The sequence below is a fragment of the Wolffia australiana genome, chromosome 4, assembly GCF_029677425.1.
Source record: "Wolffia australiana isolate 7733 chromosome 4, ASM2967742v1".
Taxonomy (NCBI): domain Eukaryota; kingdom Viridiplantae; phylum Streptophyta; class Magnoliopsida; order Alismatales; family Araceae; genus Wolffia; species Wolffia australiana.
In genome coordinates this window covers 681632-701701 of record NC_135838.1, presented here as the reverse complement: position 1 = coordinate 701701, position 20070 = coordinate 681632, and the positions used below count along the sequence as shown (strand labels likewise).

The 20070-nt window shown below is 37.0% G+C and overlaps 2 protein-coding genes and 1 long non-coding RNA gene across 5 annotated transcripts; 1 reads left to right on the top strand and 2 right to left on the bottom strand.

The window, feature by feature from the left end:
- Positions 1-3998: 3998 nt before the first annotated feature.
- On the bottom strand, positions 3999-5904 carry LOC144702707 (uncharacterized). Of its 2 annotated transcripts, none has more exons than XR_013581338.1 (3): positions 5771-5904; positions 4826-4874; positions 3999-4246 (listed from the first exon to the last, which is right to left on the bottom strand). It is a non-coding gene; the product is annotated as an uncharacterized LOC144702707 (long non-coding RNA). The 2 variants fall into 2 exon arrangements; XR_013581339.1 differs by having other exon boundaries at positions 3999-4225.
- A 98-nt stretch (positions 5905-6002) lies between these two features.
- LOC144702705 (cationic amino acid transporter 3, mitochondrial-like) lies at positions 6003-13261 on the top strand. 2 transcript variants are annotated; one of them, XM_078574717.1, is made up of 14 exons: positions 6003-6139; positions 6280-6456; positions 7915-8116; positions 9697-9781; positions 9952-10092; positions 10175-10293; positions 10372-10468; positions 10546-10718; positions 11569-11635; positions 11716-12121; positions 12263-12371; positions 12480-12592; positions 12699-12774; positions 12886-13261. In XM_078574717.1, exons 2-14 carry the CDS (start codon positions 6306-6308, stop codon positions 13040-13042), a joined length of 1896 nt encoding a protein of 631 aa, XP_078430843.1. In that variant the 5' UTR covers positions 6003-6139; positions 6280-6305; the 3' UTR covers positions 13043-13261. The 2 variants fall into 2 exon arrangements, with proteins under 2 accessions (XP_078430843.1, XP_078430842.1); XM_078574716.1 differs by lacking the exon at positions 6003-6139 and having other exon boundaries at positions 6171-6456.
- A 578-nt stretch (positions 13262-13839) lies between these two features.
- Positions 13840-18066, bottom strand: LOC144702706 (maltase-glucoamylase, intestinal protein). Its single transcript, XM_078574718.1, has 6 exons — positions 17845-18066; positions 16413-16638; positions 16129-16178; positions 14503-14728; positions 14324-14361; positions 13840-14250 (listed from the first exon to the last, which is right to left on the bottom strand). Exons 1-6 carry the CDS (start codon positions 17896-17898, stop codon positions 14071-14073), a joined length of 774 nt encoding a protein of 257 aa, XP_078430844.1. The 5' UTR covers positions 17899-18066; the 3' UTR covers positions 13840-14070.
- Between the last annotated feature and the right edge of the window lie 2004 nt (positions 18067-20070).

Here is a 20070-nt window from a genome sequence, read left to right as displayed (position 1 = left end):
CACATGTCAAAGTAGTTGATGCTAGATTTCTAGATTTCTCCTAGTAGGGCCATTGCCATGACAAATAGAGCCATAAGATGATACATACCAACCTTAAGTAGCCCTGTAATAAGAACTTGGCCTTTCACTTTGTCATTCACTGAGAAATGGGATGAGTGAATTCCAAAATTAATTATTATCAGGTGTTGACTTTTGAAATGAAAGAAATTTTCTAGTGATTTATGGGAAGATGAATATTGCACATTTTTTTAGATGACAATAAAAATACTATTTCTCATTACTAGTGATATATGGGAAGATGACTGAGTAAAGCGCTTGAATCTTGAAACATTTCTCATTACTAGTGTAGCTGATCACTTCCTTGACTTGGGTTCATTTTGAAGATGAAAAATCTATGGAGTTACATGATGAGGGTACCACCATCTGCATCTTATTTTCAAATGATGTATGGTACTTCTGATTACCCACAGGGAAATTTTTTGTTCAAAGGGTTTACAAGTTGGTGCTCACGTATTATGCTATCAAGACCTTAGGAAAAGCTTCAGTGAATTTTTACACTATCAAAAAAATTCTCGGTTAATTAGTATTTATAAACATTCTTTTCATATTTTTCTGCATAAATTAATAACATTACATGATCATGCTGAATTACTTTTTTATTGACAAGAAAGAAAAACCTGGGCTCATGAGATGGATTTTACTATTTTTAGATTTATATATTGAAATTAAATATATGAGTGGATTAAGTAATTTAGTAGTAGATAATCTTTCAATATTATCAGTTGAATTACGTATTCTTATTCCTTATGCATTTCCTGATGAGCAGATGCTAGAGATTCTAAGTAGGAACACACTATGGACCCACATACAAGTTATCTTGAAACAGGTTTACTAATAGATAATTGGAAAAAATGCTCTAGAAAGTGGTAGAAAAAAGCTGTCTTATTTTCCAGAAAATCCATAAAGGTTTCATTTAGGAGTATATAGTGCTATAAGATTCATGATCGAGGAAGAGAAAAGTAGCATACTAAAATATTCACTCCACCTAATGTAGAGGTCATTATGCGCACATGATTTCTGCTTCTAAATTGTTAAAAAATGGCTTATCCAGCACAAACTTATTTATGGATGATTTTGAGTTGTTCAGCTGTTTAGACTACCAGGATGTAGTTTTAAGAATAATTATTGCATAGCATTTCATCCCATTATAGAGTTCAAAATGTTTGATCCTTGGGAGTTGATTTTTGGGCCCCATTTCCATTTTTTTATGGATATGAATACATTATTATAGGAATGATTATACCTCTAGATGGGTAGAGGAAATGTCCACTAAATATAATATAACATTAAGTGATACTCATAGTAGAACATTTATTACAGATTTGGTTGTCCTAGTGCAGTTATTAGTGATGGTGGTACTCACTTTAACTTTCATCATCTTTGGTCTATGTTAACTAAATATATATTAAATCATATAGTCACTTCCCCCCTATCACCCTCAAGCTAATGGACAAGTGGCATTTTTAATATAGAGATTAAGAAGATAGTAAGAACATTAGGACATGGATACATAAACGACATCATGACAAATCTGTCCTCAAATTTTAAATACAATCCTTCTGGATTGTCAAATATCACGACTGGATGTCAGCTCACGCAAGGCCACTGTTTTTCTTTATTTTATTTCTCTTCTATGTGCCATCGCCACAACAGCCTAATTTAAGATTCATTCACTTCTTCAAAATTTGGACCAATGATTGTCTGTGAATTCAACATCTCAAGATTATTCTTTGACATGCACCTTTGAGAATGAGTTCACAGTAATTAGCCTTTAACAATAATAAAATAAAGGTGAAAAGTGGTGCTGAAAATTGCAGCCCCATGCCAGAGCTATTCCCTTTCTCGGCGACTGAATCATTGTGACTTGTGCTTGTGTCTTATGAATATCATGTTGAATTTTGGAAATGTTAATCGCTGGATATTGTGTTCCCACCACATGCACTTCTTGGGATAACATGAGTCCAACTAAGGGCATGTCCCTACATGCTAGAACTGCCACGGTCAGATCAATAAATTCAACCATCGGTGAATTAAGATAATGCTATTGTGACGGGTGGTGGAGAGAAGCTAATTCAAGGTAAAACCTCAAGACAATTCATAAATATTTATGGTTTGTATAATTCAAATAAATAAAAATAATAATAAATCTCAATATATTATGAAATATATAAGTTATTTTATTTTGAATCCTTGTCAAATAATTATTTATTAATATTATTAAAATGATAAATTCAGAATATCACAAAAATTACTATTTAAGGCCTGAAAACAAACAAGTATAATAATTTCAGTCCTAATAAACATGTAAAATGGATTATATTATTGAAAAATAGTGTGTTATCACACACCTAGTGATTATGAAATTGTTCTCTGTAATTTTCTCTTGACGACAGATTTGAAATGTTAGAAAACTTTTTTATTATTAATAGATGTCCCAGAATAAGAGAATCAAAATATTTTCTAATATGTTGGAATTATTTGAAAACATTTTTTCAGGTACTGCTGAATTATGGTTAAAATGTTAATATCATTGGGAATTTTTATTAACAGGGTCCTTATTTCCCTGAAATTAGTTTGATATAGAAATAAGATAATTTGATATTTTAATGAATAATAAAGTTGTAAATACATGATACTTAAAATTTTTCAATACTTTTTAAAGCTTTTTGGCACAGGGATTGTGCTTATACTTCATTAAAACTGTATTATACAGATTCAAATTTCATTAAACAACTGTATGCTTGTTGAGCACCGACACCACATCATGAGAAAATGCGTTTAGTAAATAAATTCATAGATAGCACATGAGATGGGGTCTTTGATGAATGTGAGTCTATTAAGAACTAGTAACTCTCATCCAAGGTGAAATTCATGATCATTAAATTGATTAGGCACAAATACTTTGAAATAATTATTAGATGAAAGTTTTATTTGATATACTTTGAAATCAAATAAATAATGTAAGATAATTCTCAAAATACTTCAGTGTGAATGGTCTTTTATTTGGATTTAGGGAGGTTATTATGTGTTTATTTGGATTTGATATGAACATGATAAAATTAGAATGCTTGGCTTATATTTTTGAGGCTGAAGTACTGCGAGTCCGCCATAAAGTATCATAAGTGAATTAAAAAAATGGAACGAGATCCAAAGCTCAAGATAGCTGGAGAAATCTAGAATGGATTTTTTGGTACATCTTAAAATCAATTGTACCTAATTACTTCATTTATTTGGGGAAAGTCATTGTAACGATGAAAATAATAATAACTATATACATTTTAAACTCCATGATAAGTCGCAATGAGGAGTAAAAAATACAGAGCAAATGTCTTATTTACTGCATTGGGAGAAAATTTATGTATATACTTATTTTATCTATGAGATTTATGTTTTTAATATCTAAAACTAGCTAAAATATTCACAAAAAATAACAAAACTTCCAACGGTATAGAAGGTTAGATAAGTTCTCCAAAATACCAATGGTTGATTTTTTATGATGAGATAAGATGACTTGTGGATTCAACTATGAGAGGTATAGCAAGACAACTGAAATTCTGTATTATTTTCAACAAAGTTTCCAATAAGTGATGAACCATACATTAGGGCTAAGTACATTGTTTAAGGCTTCTGTTTTATACAAAAATATTTATAATTTCCCTTACAAGGATAGGGTAAGTAAGGGTCGATTCCACATGGAGGAAGTATTGAATAAGTGAATTTCATCTTTAATTTCTATTTTTTTGGATTTTTATATTTATGTATGGAATTAAATTAAATTAAAGAAAATAAACTAGGGAAATATAATTTATAATAATTATAGGGAGGTCAGAAAATATTTATCCTATTTGACCTAATTTGTTCAAAAAAATTATAATAATTTGGAGAATTTAAATATAGTTTAATAATTGAAAAATTGTAATTTAAAATATCTTAGCTGATGCTTTGAGAGCGTTGGGTGACGATAGACGGAGATGGAATAAAGTGGAGTGGAGAAGATGAAAGAGATACAATGTTGATTGCAACGGAGATGATGGCAAATACATGCCGACAAGCTGCGAAGTGGAGAAGTGTGTTGACGATTTTACCGTCGCTGGTGCAATGAAGATTGAGTGGATACACACCAACAAAAAATGGAGTTGAAGGTGGCGTGCATAATGGTGGAAACCTAGGTTATCAGTGATGATAACTTAGGAAAAGGACAAAATTTTATTTTCCTTATGAATTTAACTTCAAAAAAATTCATAAAATACTAGAAAATTCAGAAAATCAGAACATCAATTAAAAAATATAATAAACCCTTTAAACTATTTGAATAGTTCTAAACAAATATTTTATGAGTTTTAAAGTTATTTTATCCATGAAATTAATATCAGAAAGCTATGTTTAAATACCATAAAATCAATAAAAAGGGAAATCCTGGTAAAAGTGCAGTAGATCAATTTAAACATCAATAACATGCAATTATGGTCATTTGATGACTATCAATAAGACACCTTTTCCAAAATATTGGATGGAAATGGGAGTGCAACACGGATATACGTGGTTGTCTGTAGATATGCCAAGTTGGCCTAATCAACCCATGATTTTGCAAATCTAACCTGTCTAGTTAGGGGGCCAGTTAGACTTTGGCTTTGTTGACTGGTCATCCTAATCTAACCGCTTAACCTTGACTGGGTCAAGAACCTTACGAATTACCCATCACTTATTCCCTTACATTTTATCATGATAATCATTATAAACATAAAAATTATGATGCAATGCTTACCATGAAATCCATCTTCTAGAAGCCAAATGTTATCCTCCCATTGGAACACCTGCCGTTGATGATATAATTATTTATATCAGAAAGTAATAATGTTTTTTCGTAGATGTCGTCTCAGACTGAATTTCCTTAAATTAATAATCAACTTTGGATGGTGACAAATCAAGTGGGTGGAAAGATGATATCAGGATAAAATGAATAAGATAGAGAGAGGGAAGACAGAAAGAGAGAGAGGGAGAGAGAAACCTTACCTCTTCCCCCAAATGGTATAATGAAAGAACAGAGAGAGAGATAGAAAGATAGAGAGAGATAGAGAGATAGAGAGCTAGAGAGAGGGAGAGAGGGAGAGAAAGAGAGATAGAGAGATAGAGCGCTAGGGAGAGGGGGAGAGAGGGGGAGAGAGAAGGAGAGAGAGGGAGAGAGGAGAGAGAGGGAGAGAGGAGAGAGAGGGAGAGAGAGAGAGGGAGAGAGAGAGACAGACAGAGAGAGAGACAGAGAGAGAGAGACAGAGACAGAGAGAGAGAGAGATAGATAGAGAGAGAGAGAGAGAGAGAGAGAGAGAGAGAGAGAGAGAGAGAGAGAGAGAGAGAGAGAGAGAGAGAGAGAGAGAGAGAGAGAGAGAGAGAGAGAGAGAGAGAGAGAGAGAGAGAGAGAGACCCTTTTCCCCCTTTTTATATCTCTCTCTCTCTATCTCTATCTCTATCTCTATCTCTATCTCTATCTCTATCTCTATCTCTATCTCTATCTCTATCTCTATCTCTATCTCTATCTCTATCTCTATCTCTATCTCTATTTCTATCTCTATCTCTATCTCTATCTCTATCCCTATCTCTCTCTCTCTCTCTCTATCGCTATCGCTATCTCTATCTCTATCTCTATTTCTATCTCTATCTCTATCTCTATCTTATCTTATCTTATTGTATGATAAGAAGTAAAATAGAAACGAACCTTGTGCAAAATGGGGAATTGTTCTTGCGGCGGTCCAATCAGAGCCCTCCGCACAAGATTCCTCCTGGCCGGTTTTCGGATGGGTCAATGGCCAGGATGGAGCTTTCCCGCCTCAACATCTCGCCCATCTCTCCAATAATGGCGATGAACTTCTGGGTTATCTCAATCCTCAACCTTATTCAATCTCCCAGCCATTAAAGTCCCCGTCCCCACAAGAAACCAGAAAATTTCGGCTCTTTGTTCTTGACCCTGTGGAGGAAAAGGGTGGAAGACCCACTTGCTTGCACGGCAAAGAGATCATCGCATCCTCTTACCCACCAGAGTAAAATCAAAGGGCCAGCAATTCTCGCGCTTCTCTGGAGGGCCCAGGTATGGAGAAGGGATCGATCGATTGATTGATTCTTTTGTATTTATTCGAAGGGTCTGAATTGTTGAAGAAGGTCTTTCTGGAGATGAAAAGGAGCGGTCTTTTGTGAATTCTGATCACCAATCTTGTGGAATTCGAAAAGGGTCGTCGGGGCTGTTGAAGCTTGAGATGGGGTTTGAAGGGGGGGGCGTGAAGGTGGATCAGCCGTTGGGAGTTCGTTCTCTCATGAGGAGGAAGAAGGTGGACTCCCACAGGGATAGAGCTGAAGGTCATCATCAACTCGCCAAGGCGCTCTCTGTTCCCCAGCTCATCGCCATCGGTAAATTCTTCTTCTTCTGCGTCATCATCATCATCATCACCACCACCACCACCATCATCATCATCATCATCATCATTGTCATCATTATCAATGTTGTTGTATGGGAGGGGGGCAGATATCTGATCAGCTTATTGATTTTGCAGAAAAAACAGACAAGTAGGCACCAGCCGAGATTATCGTTTTTTTTTCTCATCATATTCATCATCATCATTATCATGGTCATCGTATTGGAAGGGACCAGATCTCTCATCACTTCACAGACATGAAATGCTTTTTAGAAATCTTGATTTAGCTGAAAAGTGATATTTGGGCCCTGGGTGAGATGTAATGATGCATATGTATACTAACTCGTCATCGTCATTTTAGTGTTATATTTTTTGAAAATTGAGGGGATAGAGTATTTTTCTATCCTTCATTATCATCATCATCATCATCATTTCATTATTGCCATCAACATATTAGAAGGGATCAGATCTCTCATTACCTCTTAGAGAGGAAATGCTGCGTAGTACTCTTGATTTTGCTATAAATAATAGTTCAGCATTGGCGAGATGTAATGATGCTCGATTCAGATAACATCGTCTTCATTTTAGAATAAGTTGCTAGAAAATTGAGGGTTTAGAGCATCATTTTCTTGTTCATCACTATCGTCACATTAGAGAGGAGCAGATTTCTCATTACCTCTTAGATACAAATTGCTCTGTAGCAATCTTTTCCCCTGTGAGATGGAACGATGCATAAGCCCCAGGACGTTACCTTCATTTTATAATAAATAACTTTAAAATTAAAGGCGTAGGATATCATTTTATTCTTTTTCATCGTCTCCTTGGAGGCGAGCCAATTTCACGTTAAATCATTGAATACAAAATCCTTCGTAGCAATCTTGATTTTGCAGAAAGAATGATAATTAGGCACATGTTGAGATGTAATGATGCATGAATACAATAAAGTCACTCTCATTTTAGAATAACTTAATTGATAATTGAGGGATGAACATCAATTATTTCATCATCATAGTCACCATCATCTTATTAGATGGAAGTAATGTGACAATCTTAATTTTGTTGAGAAGCGATAATTAGGCTCGGTCATATATGTGAAATGATTCTTATATATGCTAACATCGTCTTCACTATTGAAAAAAAAGTACCTGAAAGTAGGGATTTTACAGAAACCTAATCTTCAAGTACATTTAAAATATGTCCCCATTTATTTCATTTAAATTTTTTTTTCTTACTTTTTGTATAAATCTGTGAGCTTGTCTTTTATCCGCAAGATCCATCTTTTCAAACTCTTCCCAATTGAATCGTTGTTTTTCGAGGAAACTACTCATTCACCTTTGAGTATTCATTTGTGCAAATGAGAGGTCATTGGGTCCATAATGATGATTTACAATTTATTAATTCATGTAATATCTGTCCTGATTTTTCAGCCAATATTATTTTCTTCAACTTTTAGGGGTTGGATCTACCATTGGAGCAGGAGTTTATGTTCTTGTTGGAACTGTTGCTAGGGAGCACACTGGACCAGCTTTAACTATTTCGTTCCTTATTGCCGGGATAGCTGCTGCGCTTTCAGCCTTTTGCTATGCTGAGCTTGCTAGTCGGTGTCCCTCTGCCGGCAGCGCCTATCATTATTCATATATTTGTGTTGGAGAAGGGTGATCATTTTCTCTGTTGTTCCTTATAGGAATTAGCCTCTTTTTCTAAATTTCTGAAATGTTGTTTCTAATTCTCTAAAGGATTTTCCAAAATATTTTTTCAATCTTAATAAAATATTGTTACTCTTTTTTCTATAATTTTGTTTCTAATTATGTAAAATTTATTGTCTGTGTGATGGAGGCAGGCGATCATTTTCACCGAAGGCTTCAATTAAGAACTTCTAATTTTCTTAATTCGTAAAATTTCTTGTCTTTTTGTTGGGGAAGTGTGATCATTTTCAGTAAAACATTCATCTAGGAATCTGCGTTTTTTATTTATCTCAAATTTATTGTCTCTGTGTTGGAGAACGGTGATTATTTCATTGGAGCCTGCACTTGGGAATCAGGCTTTCTTTATGATTTACTAAAGTTAATTGTCTTTTTGTGTTGGAGTAGAGTGATTCTTTTCGCTGCTTCCCCCATTTAGGAATTATCTTCGTTCTCTTATTTTCTGAAATTTCTTGTCGTTGGTTTGAGAAAGATGATTACTTTCACTGGAGCTTTCTATTAGGAATTGTAGGAACGTAGAGCATCAAACAAGGAATAGAGAGTCTCGGTGGAAGGGCAGCCTCCATGATGCAGTAGCACCGAGAGGAGAGCAGAAGAAAGAGACAAAAATTAGATACCTTATTCCTTGGACAAAAGCCCTAATTCTGTCCTTGTTGTCGGTTCGACTACTCGTCAGGGTGATCCACATTCACTAGTTATGAGATACGATGGTAAAAAGGGTTACGTGAACATCTACACAATTACTTAGGTTTTGGGGTATACATGTAAAAATTAAAGAAACAGAGGTGTGTTCATCAACATGAATTGACCTCTGTTTCATATTTTCCAAACTTTCTCGTCTCTGTGTTGGGTAATGGGTGATTATTTCTCTGGACCCTTGGTTCATGAGTTATCCTGTATTTCTAATATTCTAAATTTCTTGTTTTTGTGGTGGTCTTTTTTACTGCAGCCTCCATTTCTGAATTAACCTCTGTTTCTTGTTTTCTATACTTTTTTTTTTGAAGAAAATAAGGAAGACCACCTCGAACGGTGAACCTGATGCTATTAAAATATAAAGCTGTATACAATCCATATACAAACCGACCAAAATGGTCTGTTGTTCACCTCCCTCCAAACCAAAAAAAAAATATTAGTGCCTTAACGTCCTGAATGACATTCCCCACGGAAGCTGTCTTCCCCTTGAATGCCATCTCGTTACAATGTAACCATATCTCCCAGAGCACCGCGAGGAGTCTCCCCCAATCTAGCTTGCTCCTGTATCTACGGTCACCAACGGAGGCCCAAAAGTGCCTCGTCGGAGGACACATTCACCCCTGCCATCTGCTTCGATGCCTTGTTTTCTGTAGTTTCTTGCTTTAATGTTGGAGAATGGTGATTATCTTCATATTAGCCTCCACTTAGGAATTGGCCTTTGTATGTAATTTTCTAAAATTTATTGCGTTTTGTGTTGGTAAAGAGTGAAGTTTCTACTGAAACCTCCATTAGGAATTAGCCTTTATTTCTAATTTTCTAAAACATCTCATCTTTTCCAGGGTTGCTTGGTTGATTGGTTGGGCTTTGTTTTTAGAATACACGATTAGTGGCTCAGCTGTTGCTCGTGGAATAACACCAAATATGGTAGAGTAAATCTATTTATTCAATTCTCAACAATTCTATGGGTCAGAAAATGACACCCAAGTTTGCATAATGTTTCATCATATCTTTCATGAAAAAAAATGATTAGTCATATATATGTAATATTATCATCATACTGTCTCTAAATAGAAACATCTTAATTGGTATATCAGGCACTTTTCTTCGGGGGTCAAGATAAACTGCCCTATATCATCGCTAGAGCTCATATTCCATGGTTGGATGTCGTTGTCGACCCTTGTGCTGCGCTCCTCGTTCTAGTGGTTACTGCTCTACTGTGTGTTGGAATAAAAGAGGTGACTTATCCTCGAAATTATAACCTGAAAAAATTGTACTTTTTTCCTTAATTTATTCATTTGACCTTTCTTTGCACTGCAGAGTATATTTGTCCAAGGGATTGTGACAACTGCAAATGTATTTGTAATGATATTTGTCATCATTGTTGGTGGATACCTTGGTTTTAAAACTGGTTGGGTGGGTTACTCTCTCTCCAGCGGGTATGGAAAACTCAGATTCATTCTATTAGATACTGGATCAAGATACTGGGTTTTTGATTCTTTCTTCTGGGGTTTCAGATACTTTCCTTTCGGTGTTGATGGCATGTTTGCTGGGGCTGCCACAGTTTTCTTTGCTTTCATTGGGTTTGATTCAGTTGCCAGTACAGCTGAGGAGGTCTGGCATTTGGTCCATGTCTCTAATTTCTAGCTCTACTTAGGGTTTTATGTCATAAGAGATGACCAAACATGCAGGTGAAGGACCCTCAGCGCGATTTACCATGGGGCATTGGGTTGTCTTTGTCCATATGTTGTCTCCTCTACATGCTTGTCTCCGTGGTTATCGTTGGTTTGGTTCCATACTTTGCCATGGACCCAGATACCCCCATCTCTTCTGCGTTTGCAAGCCATGGCATTCAATGGGCCGTGTAAGTCTCATCCTGATTGTCATGATCATGTGGATCGTCTTGATTGTCCTGATCTTTTTATCGTCGTGATCATCTTGTTCCTCTTGATTGTCTTGATCATCGTGGTTTTCTTGATTGTCTTGATCGTCTTGGTTGTCTTGAACATCTGGATCTTCTTGATTGTCTTTGATTGTCACAATCATCTTGATTGTTTTGGCCGTCTTGATCGTTTTGATGATCTCTTTTGTCTTGATGTCTGCCTTCATCAAAGTTTTTTTTAGCATACAGGAAATCAAGACGACTCGATTGAATTATAGCCTTATCTTTAAAAATAAGCTGGATTGCCTTAATCTGTGTCAGCTTAAAAATGTTTTGGTTACTTAAATTTGATATCTTACATACTTATTCTTAATTTAGAATGATAGTTGAAGAAAAAAAATATTAAAAATACAGGGCACATTATTTTGCGATCCGTTTCTGTTGGACTCCTGCTACTCAAGCTAATTGTCTTCCTCTCTTTTTCCCCCTATGTTTTTCTCACTTTCTCTCACCCTTGGCTATCTCACTCTCTATATCTCTGCCTTCTCTCCCTATCTCTTATCCCCCTTTTTTATTCTCTCTCATTGCCTCCCACTCTTACTGTCAATCTCTCTCATACTCTCCTTCTCTCCCTCTCCTTACCTTCCTCTCTTACTCTCTATATCTTTCCCACTTTCTATTTCCATCTCCCTCTCTCTCCCTCATAATATCCGAGTTTGATTTATTTACCTAATCGGACCTGTCTGATAGTAGCCTGTCTGATTAATTTTTACTTAATATGATCTTTCGTCCTTGTGATCATCCCTGACACCCACACGACTCTCAAATACAGTTATGTGATCACAGCTGGCGCTGTTCTTGCTCTCTGTTCAACCCTGATGGGTTCTCTTCTCCCTCAGGTCCTTGCTGCCCAGACCCTCATCTTCTTATACTCTTTAATAAATCTTTTCTTCATACTCTGTGTCTGTCATTTGAGCAGCCAAGGATTCTGATGGCGATGGCGAGAGATGGGCTGCTTCCTCCGTTCTTCTCTGAAGTCAACAAGAAGACTCAAGTCCCCGTAAAGTCAACCATTGCAACAGGCATCTGTGCCGCTGTCTTGGCCTTCTTCATGGATGTTTCCCAGCTGGCAGGGATGGTGAGCGTGGGAACGCTCCTGGCATTCACCGTCGTTGCTGTCTCCATCTTGATTCTGCGATATGTGCCGCCTGATGAGGTGCCACTGCCCACAGCATTCCATGAGTCAGTCTCATCTCGCTATAGCGGTGGGGGCAGCAGCAGGGGTGGTGATGATTCTGTCGAGAAGGTCATTGAGGGAACCTCCAGCAGTAGTGATCTGGAGGGGTCCACCGAGTTCCCTCTCATCCTGAAAGAAAACGTCAAAGGTAATGTTGACTTATGAGAAGAGTAAGTGGGCCAGCTCTCTCCACAAGTGCAAAAAAAAGAAAAATAAGACAAAAATATAGTTTCTTTTTTATTCTTCTGAAATTTAGATTTAATTTTGAGTGTCTGGTGGCTCAATGCAGAGAGAGTAAAAGAAGAGCAGAGGAGGAAGAAAGCGGCTACCAGTATAGCCTCTGTGTGTGTTGGAGCCGTTCTCCTTACCTCGGCTGTTTCAGCTGCTTTCTTACCAAGGTCTTACTGTTAATTTTAAATTTATTTCTCTCTCAAGTTATTTGTGAGTTTTTTTTTAATTGTGGGAAAAAAATTAATTGGAAAATTTCTCTTCCTCTTTGCTTGCAGCCTTGTAAGGTACACCGCATGTGTTGCCGGGGGGTTGCTTCTCTTGTTTGGCTTGGCTGTGCTGTCTTGGATCGATCAGGATGATGCCCGCCACAGCTTTGGTCATGCAGGAGGTTCTCTCTCTCTCTCCAAAAATATTTGAAAGTTGTCTTTCTACGTATCAAGGAATGCCGTTTTCTTATTTTCTTTTGATTTTTGATCCAATATAAATTTTAACAGGATTTATTTGCCCATTCATTCCGTTGCTGCCAATTGGCTCCATTCTGATCAACGTATACCTGCTTATGAACCTTGGGTGAGCTTCTTATCAAAACATCATCATCTTCAGATTAAAATTTTGCGTTAGTTCAACTGATCAACTGAATTCTCGTTTGTTCCCTGAACCTTTCCTTGTGCTTTCTCCCAGCGGGGGTACATGGCTGAGGGTTTCCGTGTGGATGGTGATTGGAGTCTTTGTATACTTGTTCTATGGGCGGACACACAGCTCCCTCATTGATGTGGTGTACGTAACAACGGCTCATGCAGAAGAGATCTACAGCCAAAGCTCTGGCACCATAGCTTGAATGAACATTCACCATTATCGGCAACGTCGTCATCATCATCATCATGATCCATGTGTAAATAATGCATCCCAAAGTGTCTCTATAGCTTTTTGCTCGAGAGCATGTTTTTTTACGTTTAATTTCTATTCATTTCGATATAGATGTAATCTTCGCATATTACAGAAGAGAAACAAATGTAAAGTATATTGTATATAGTTTCAATGAACGTTGCTTTAAGAATTTCATCATCCATGCGGGAAAAAATATGATCCATGAAAATCATCTTCATCAATCATTTGCAAAATGCATGTTAAAGTATATCTCTCTTGATTTTGGCCTACCAGGTTGTGTCCTTCATTCATTATTGCTTCTCTGAGTTAGGCTTTGCAGAGGCCAACATAGCGGTAAAAAAAGCAAATTTGGTTTGCTAAAGTTTATTTTCATTGTTTCTATGAAATTTGCGTCAAGGATTTCAATATCAGTGAGTATCATCTTCATTATCCACATGCAAATTACGCATAGCAATGTTATCTCTCTAGATTTGGCCCACCAGATAGTGTACTTAATTCATTATTGGTTTTCTGCTTTGAGGCTAAGTAGAGCCCAACATTGCAGTAAATAGAGCACATTGCTGAAGCTTGTTGAACATTGTTTCTATGAAAATTGCGTCAAGGATTTCAATATCAAAGAGTATCATCTTCATCATCTATTTGCAAATTATGCATTATTAGGTGCATCTCTCTTGATTGTAGCCGACCAGGCTGTGTACCAAATTTGCAATTAGTTTTGCCAGTTTAGGTTAAGCAGAGCCCATCATAGCAGTAAATAACATAAAGTTGGATATTGATGTGATTTTGCCATAAAAGAAAAAGAAATAAAGTCTGTACAGCACCTGAAACTTTAAGTTTCTCAGATGGAAACTGATTCTAAATATTACACAATCGTGCCATTTCAGCTTATTGTTTAAGCGAGAGAGCCAAAAAATGGGGAGGTCTTGAAGTAATTGTGCATCGCAGTGCTTCACAATTCCACACTCCTCTCTTTCTCCATCAAGTAAGTGAGGATATAATTGACAGCAGGTCAGGGAGAAACTCCAGAAAGAGGGTCAAGAGGCCTCCCAACAAGAACAAAAAGAAGGTCACTACCAAGATCCTACCAATGTACTCTGGGGTGATGTGTTGCATGGTGAAACTTCCATCTGGTTTGATAACCCCCTTCTGTGATAGATCCTGCACATAATAAAAACTTTTTAAGGAAAATGGCTTTGCCAATCTTTGGAAAAATCAAGGTTCCCCCCCTTACCGATTGACTTCCAGAAGTTGACCTTGTTTGTCCATAACCTAAAAAACTCAAAGGTCAACACCCCAATTATAACAAGAGATTCATTTTTCTTCAATGAATAGAAGATTTTTCTCCAAGAGTAAATGATAACATGTGATTCATGTATCATAACAGGGTAAAGTCAAGTCAAATAGTTAAACCTTCATGAAAGGCTGTCCTGAAGCTCCATCTTGGACCATAGTCAATTAGGATTGCATCAGGCCCAAATTTGACCGATCCTTCTCCATCGTTGACTCCTTCGATGCCCACAGCTAGAGGAAGCCCAAGCTCCAGCTCCTGGTTCATTCGTAAAAGTGCGTATCCTGCTTTTGTTCCTGCAGCAAAGCGCCAAACCTTTCCTGTGCTGCTGCATTTGACCTCCACAAACTGCAGTTGCACCAACCAAACTGAGGTTAACTTAATGGGAATTTCACTTGAAGTTTATTTAACAATCAAAGTCTTAGACTGGAATTTAATCATCTATGAATCTTTCAAAATTTCTTTTAATCATTTATGAATGAAAAAAAGAGAATTGAGAATAAGTATAGTTCTTAGAGCCTTGGATGATCATATATGGAGCTCTCGGCTTCCGGCCCAAATGAGAATCGGCCCTATCAACAAGCTGGTGTGTTCACAAGAAATTCATACACCAATCAAAGTTATAGACTTGTATTTGTCAGTTAATGAACGCAAACGATAGAAAATTTGAGTGCAAATATAGTTTTCATAGCCTTTGATGATCATATACCGAGACCTTTGCTTCAAGCACAAATAAGAATGAACCTCATCATGGATCATAATTTTTAGAAAACCAACCCCGGGCATGGATCCTATCGAATCATAAAAGAGTAGACAGAAACAAACCTTGCCCAAAATTTTGAGTTTTGTTTCTCTCTTCTATAAACCTCTTCCTAGTTCTTGCATAAATGAAGAACTCAATCTCCCTCTATACCTATCTCTTTATTCAGCATGTCCTTTATATATCTCTCTCTCTCTCCCTATCTCTCTCTCTTTCTCTCTATTTCCGGAACCAGAAGAGTTTAATCAAAAGTTTTCTATATGAATGTATGACTTGGACTTTACTCTAAAAATAGCATTTTAATAATTTTTTTTGAAGATTATAAATAAACCCAGATGCAGAAACAACATGGTTAAAAAAATTATGATATTATCTGAAGAAAATATAATTTCTGTTTCTGTATCTCCTTGCCTCTCTCTACATCTCTCTCTCTCTATCTCTCCTCATCTTTCTCTTTCAGTCTCCTCATGATTTTGGACATAACTTCTTTTCTGAAGACAGTACCTGGCCCATAGTCTAAAAATACCATCTGCATAAAAATACTAATGAGCAGAAATGAACCAAAATGCAGAAGGACCACAATAAATTAAAGAACTATATATTAAACATGAACCCAAATCCATAAAATACAATGTTGACAGAAAAAATCGGATATAATAAGAAGAGATACCATCCCTCTAATTCAGTATGTTCTCTTCTCTCTCTTCATCTTACTCTCTCTCTAACTATTTCAGTATCCTGACGAGTTTGGTTCTACATCATACACGCTAAAAACTTCCGTAATTGAAGTACTTTTACAAAAAGGACTTTTGTTTAAAATACCTGATCTATGGTGTTAAAGTAGAATTTTAAACAAAAAACCAGGAAAAATTAGAGAACCCGGAGTCGAAAAGGATACAATTGACAAAAAAAATCAGATATCACTCCGAGAAAAGGAGAAATCCACAACCTGGGTATCACAAATCGATCAATAGTGGACTCAGCTGACCTTATCTGATGCGGCAGCTGCAATTCCCGAAGATTTTCTTCCTCCAAGATCTGGCACCAGAGTAAAGTAATGATGCGGCATCAGAGTCAACCCATCAATTAAAACCACTTTTCTAAGTTAATATCAACATAGTGGGAGAAAATCGTCAACGGTAAACATTGTCATCAACATCAATCGGCCTGATTGAAATCGAAGATGGGTTGTGACGTGTCATCCACAAACCAACAACCAACCTGAACGTCACACATCAAGAAGAAATGTCTGATTTTCAATGGAAATTCTACCTTCATCAGTAACAGTCTGTAGTCTCCATCCATGGCCGAAGAGCGATAGAACAGCAGATGGGCCGAAGACGACCTGCTCTTCCCCCTCCTTTACGGCGACGATGAAGAAGCCCTGTGGTAGTCCATGACGCAATGATCTGTTCATCTGTTCTAAAGCCCATCCTGCAGTCGTTCCTAAAGCGAAACGCCATGTCTTCTCTGTGCTCTTGCAGAGAACTTCTACAAACTGCAAGAACATGGGATTAGATCTCAAATTATGGGAAACCCATTTTATCTACAGAAAATACAGAGACGAATACGCAGGAATGAGAACTTCCACAAACTGCAAGAACATGGGATTAAATTTCAAATTATGGGAGCCCATTTCATCTACAGCAAATACAGAGACGAATTACGCAGGAATGAGAACTTCCACAAACTGCAAGAACATGGGACTAAATTTCAAATTATGGGAACCCATTTCACCTACAGAAAATACAGAGACGAATTACGCAGGAATGAGAACCTCCAGAAACTGCAAGAACATGGGTTTATATTTAAAATTTATGAAAACCCATTGATCTATGGTAATGAAAGAGGCGCATTACGCAGGAATGAGAACTTCCAAAATCTGCGAGAAGATATATGGATTTAAAATTAAAATCAAGGAAAACCCATATGATCTAAAGCAAACAAAGAGGTGAATTATGCAGGAATGAGAAATTCCACATGCTAAAAGAGGACAGATGGGTTTAAATCAAGGAAATCCATTTGATCTACAACAAAGAAAGAGGCGAACATGATAGAAAAGAGAACTTCCACGAACTGCGAGAAGATAGATGGGATTAAATTAGAAATTCAGGAAAATCCATTTGATCTACAGCATAGAAAGATGCGACTTTCACTGAAAAGAGAACCTCAACGAACGACAAGAAGATGGATGGGTTTAAATTTAAAATCAAGGAAAACCCATTTGATCTAGAACAAAGAAAGATGTGAATTACGCAGGAATGAGAACTTCCGCATGCTACGAGAGGATAGATGGGTTTAACTTTAAAATCAAGGAAAACTCACTTCCTCTACAACAAAGGAAGAGGCGAATTTGGCACGAAAGCGAAACCACAAACCGATAGATGGGTTTGAATTTGAAATTCAGGGAAACCCATTGATCTATAGCAATGAAAGAGGCGAATTTGGCGAGAATGATAACTTCCTCGAACTGCGAGAAGATAGATGGTTTATATTTCAAATTCATGGAAACCCATTGATCTACAGCAATGAAAGAGGCGAATTTGGCAGGTATGAGAACTTCCACGAACTGCGAGGAGATAAATGGGTTTACATTTGAAAATCAGGAAAACCCATTTGATCGAAAACAAAGAAAGATGCGAATTTCGCATGAAATAAATCATTTAGTAGTGGGCCGGTTCGATTGAAGACATTTCATGCGTACCTGGGCGAACGAGGTTGAGAGAAGCTCTCTCTTCTCCTGCTCTTCGTGGGCCATTGATGATGACTATGATGAACTGATGATGAACTGGAGACGCAGTGATTTCCTTTTTGGGATCTAGATGGCTAAATCTGCGGCGAAGAAGAAGAAGAAGAAGTTGACTTTCCGAGATTCTTGAGGGGCTGCTGTTGTATCGGAACAGCTTTTAGTAAAAAATCCCGTCTTTGAGCTTGGAATTTATAGGGTGCATTAATAAATACTTGATCGCGCTAAAATTGCGCAAAAAAAAAGCGAATTCTTAAGATTCATTCATGCTCGGTGCCTGGGATCTGGGTTGAAATCGAATCCGATCGTTCGAAATTTTGATCGAAAGATTCGTACGATCAGAAGTCAATTCCATCCAAACTGATCGGGTTTCTCGATCGAACAATTTGATTGTTCGAGATCGATCTGGAGATTCGATCGATCTGATTTCAACAGTCGAAATTGATCGAAAAAATGACTCTACTGCGCTTATACTTCCGGGACGCGGACGAAACGAAGGCTTCGTCCTGGGACGAAGTTTTCGTCTCGTCCAGCGTCCCTGGACGAATCCAGGACGAAGTTTCGTCCGGATAACCCCGGACGAGACGAAAATTCTTCCCATTGGACGAGAATTTTGTCCGTCCGGGATGTCCGGACAGTGGACGGTCGAAATGGACGAATTTTTTCCGCTTTTTTTCCCACGAAAAATTGTATTACTTTTTTTTCTTGAATAGATAGTCTGATTATTAATAAATTGTGTTATTTATTAATTTATGATAAAAGAAATTTTTTACCTCCTGGGAGAATGTCGTGGAGATTGAACAGGAATATGGGTAATGGGTTGATTATCATCAAATTGTGCTCATCAGCTCATTTTTAGTATTAATTTATTATGTTAAAAGTAATTTACATTATTCTATTTACTATTTCATTTACCTGAAGCTGGCATTGAACTTCAACTCCAAAAAAAGATTTAGAGAAATAAGAAACCAAAACTCACGTCAACTTCCAAAGTTTTCCCCACATAAAAAAAGATTAAATGTTGGAACAACAAGGTCCAGAAAAGCGTGGGTGAAAGAGAAAATGAAATCGTTGTTGAGGAACTGGGACGAAGGTTGAGGCGGACGTTGTGCCCCCATCCATCGCCCTTGCGCAAAAGCAGTCGCCGTTGAGTTGAAAACCCTGCAGGTAATACAAGTAAGGGAGACGAAGAAGAAGAAATCAGAGATTCAAGAATTAGTAGTAGTGGAAGAAGAAATCAGCTATTGAACAACTAAAATGAGTGGAAGAAGAAATCAGCTATTGAACAACTAAAATGAGTAGAAGAAGAAATCAGAGATTGTAGAATTAAAAGTGGTAGAAGAAGAAATCAGAGATTGAAGAATTAAATCAGAGTAGAAGCAGCGGTGATAGTAGTAGTAGTAGAAGAACAAATCAGATGTTGGGGATGCTAAGTATTAAACCGGAGATTGAAAATGGAGACAAATAAGAGGAGGAAACTTAGAGGAAAAGGGAGACGAATAAGAGGAGGAAAATTAGAGGAAGAGGGAGACGAAGAGGAAAATTAGAAGAAAACGAAGGAGAAGAACAAGAGGAAAAGTAGAGGAAAAAGGAGACGAAGAAGAAGAAGAGGAAAATTAGAAGAAAACGAAGAGGAAGAAGTAGAGGAAAATTAGAAGAAAAAGAAGAGGAAGAAGAAGAGGAAAATTAGAGGAAAAGGGAGACGAATAAGAAGAGGAAAATTAGAGGAAAAGGGAGACGACGAAGAAGAGGAAAATTAGAGGAACAGGGAGGAGAAGAACAGGAGAAAAAGTAGAGGAAAAGGGAGACGAAGAAGAAGAAAATTAGAGGAAAACGGAGGAGAAGAACTAGAGGAAAAGTAGAGGAATAAGGAGCAGAAGAAAATAACAGAAAACAATGAAGAAAGAGGAGATGAAGAAAATACCAGAAAAGAAGAAGAAGAATAAGGAGAAGATGAAAATTAGAAGAAGAACGCGGAGAAGAATAAAGTAACAAAAAATAAGAAGAATAAGGAGATGAAAAAAATTAGACGAAAAGGATGTGAAGCAGAGGAAGAAGAAGAATACAGAAATTACGGTAGAGGAAGGAAAAATAAGAGGAACGGACACAGAGAGTTAGAGATGGAGGTTAGTAGAGATATGCATGGATAGCAAGAGATTTAGAGAGATGGGAAGCTACGTAGAA

Excerpts from the sequence above, each read along its gene's own strand:
- LOC144702705 (XM_078574717.1), top strand. The coding sequence starts at position 6,306 with ATGGGGTTTGAAGGGGGGGGCGTGAAGGTGGATCAGCCGTTGGGAGTT. Across the intron at positions 10,093-10,174 it reads TGTGTGTTGGAATAAAAGAG|AGTATATTTGTCCAAGGGAT; the intron begins GTGACTTATCCT and ends TTTGCACTGCAG. Across the intron at positions 10,719-11,568 it reads CATGGCATTCAATGGGCCGT|TTATGTGATCACAGCTGGCG; the intron begins GTAAGTCTCATC and ends TCTCAAATACAG.
- LOC144702706 (XM_078574718.1), bottom strand. The coding sequence starts at position 17,898 with ATGGCCCACGAAGAGCAGGAGAAGAGAGAGCTTCTCTCAACCTCGTTC. Across the intron at positions 14,362-14,502 it reads CAGGACAGCCTTTCATGAAG|GTTATGGACAAACAAGGTCA; the intron begins GTTTAACTATTT and ends TGAGTTTTTTAG. Across the intron at positions 14,251-14,323 it reads CAACTTCTGGAAGTCAATCG|GATCTATCACAGAAGGGGGT; the intron begins GTAAGGGGGGGA and ends TATTATGTGCAG.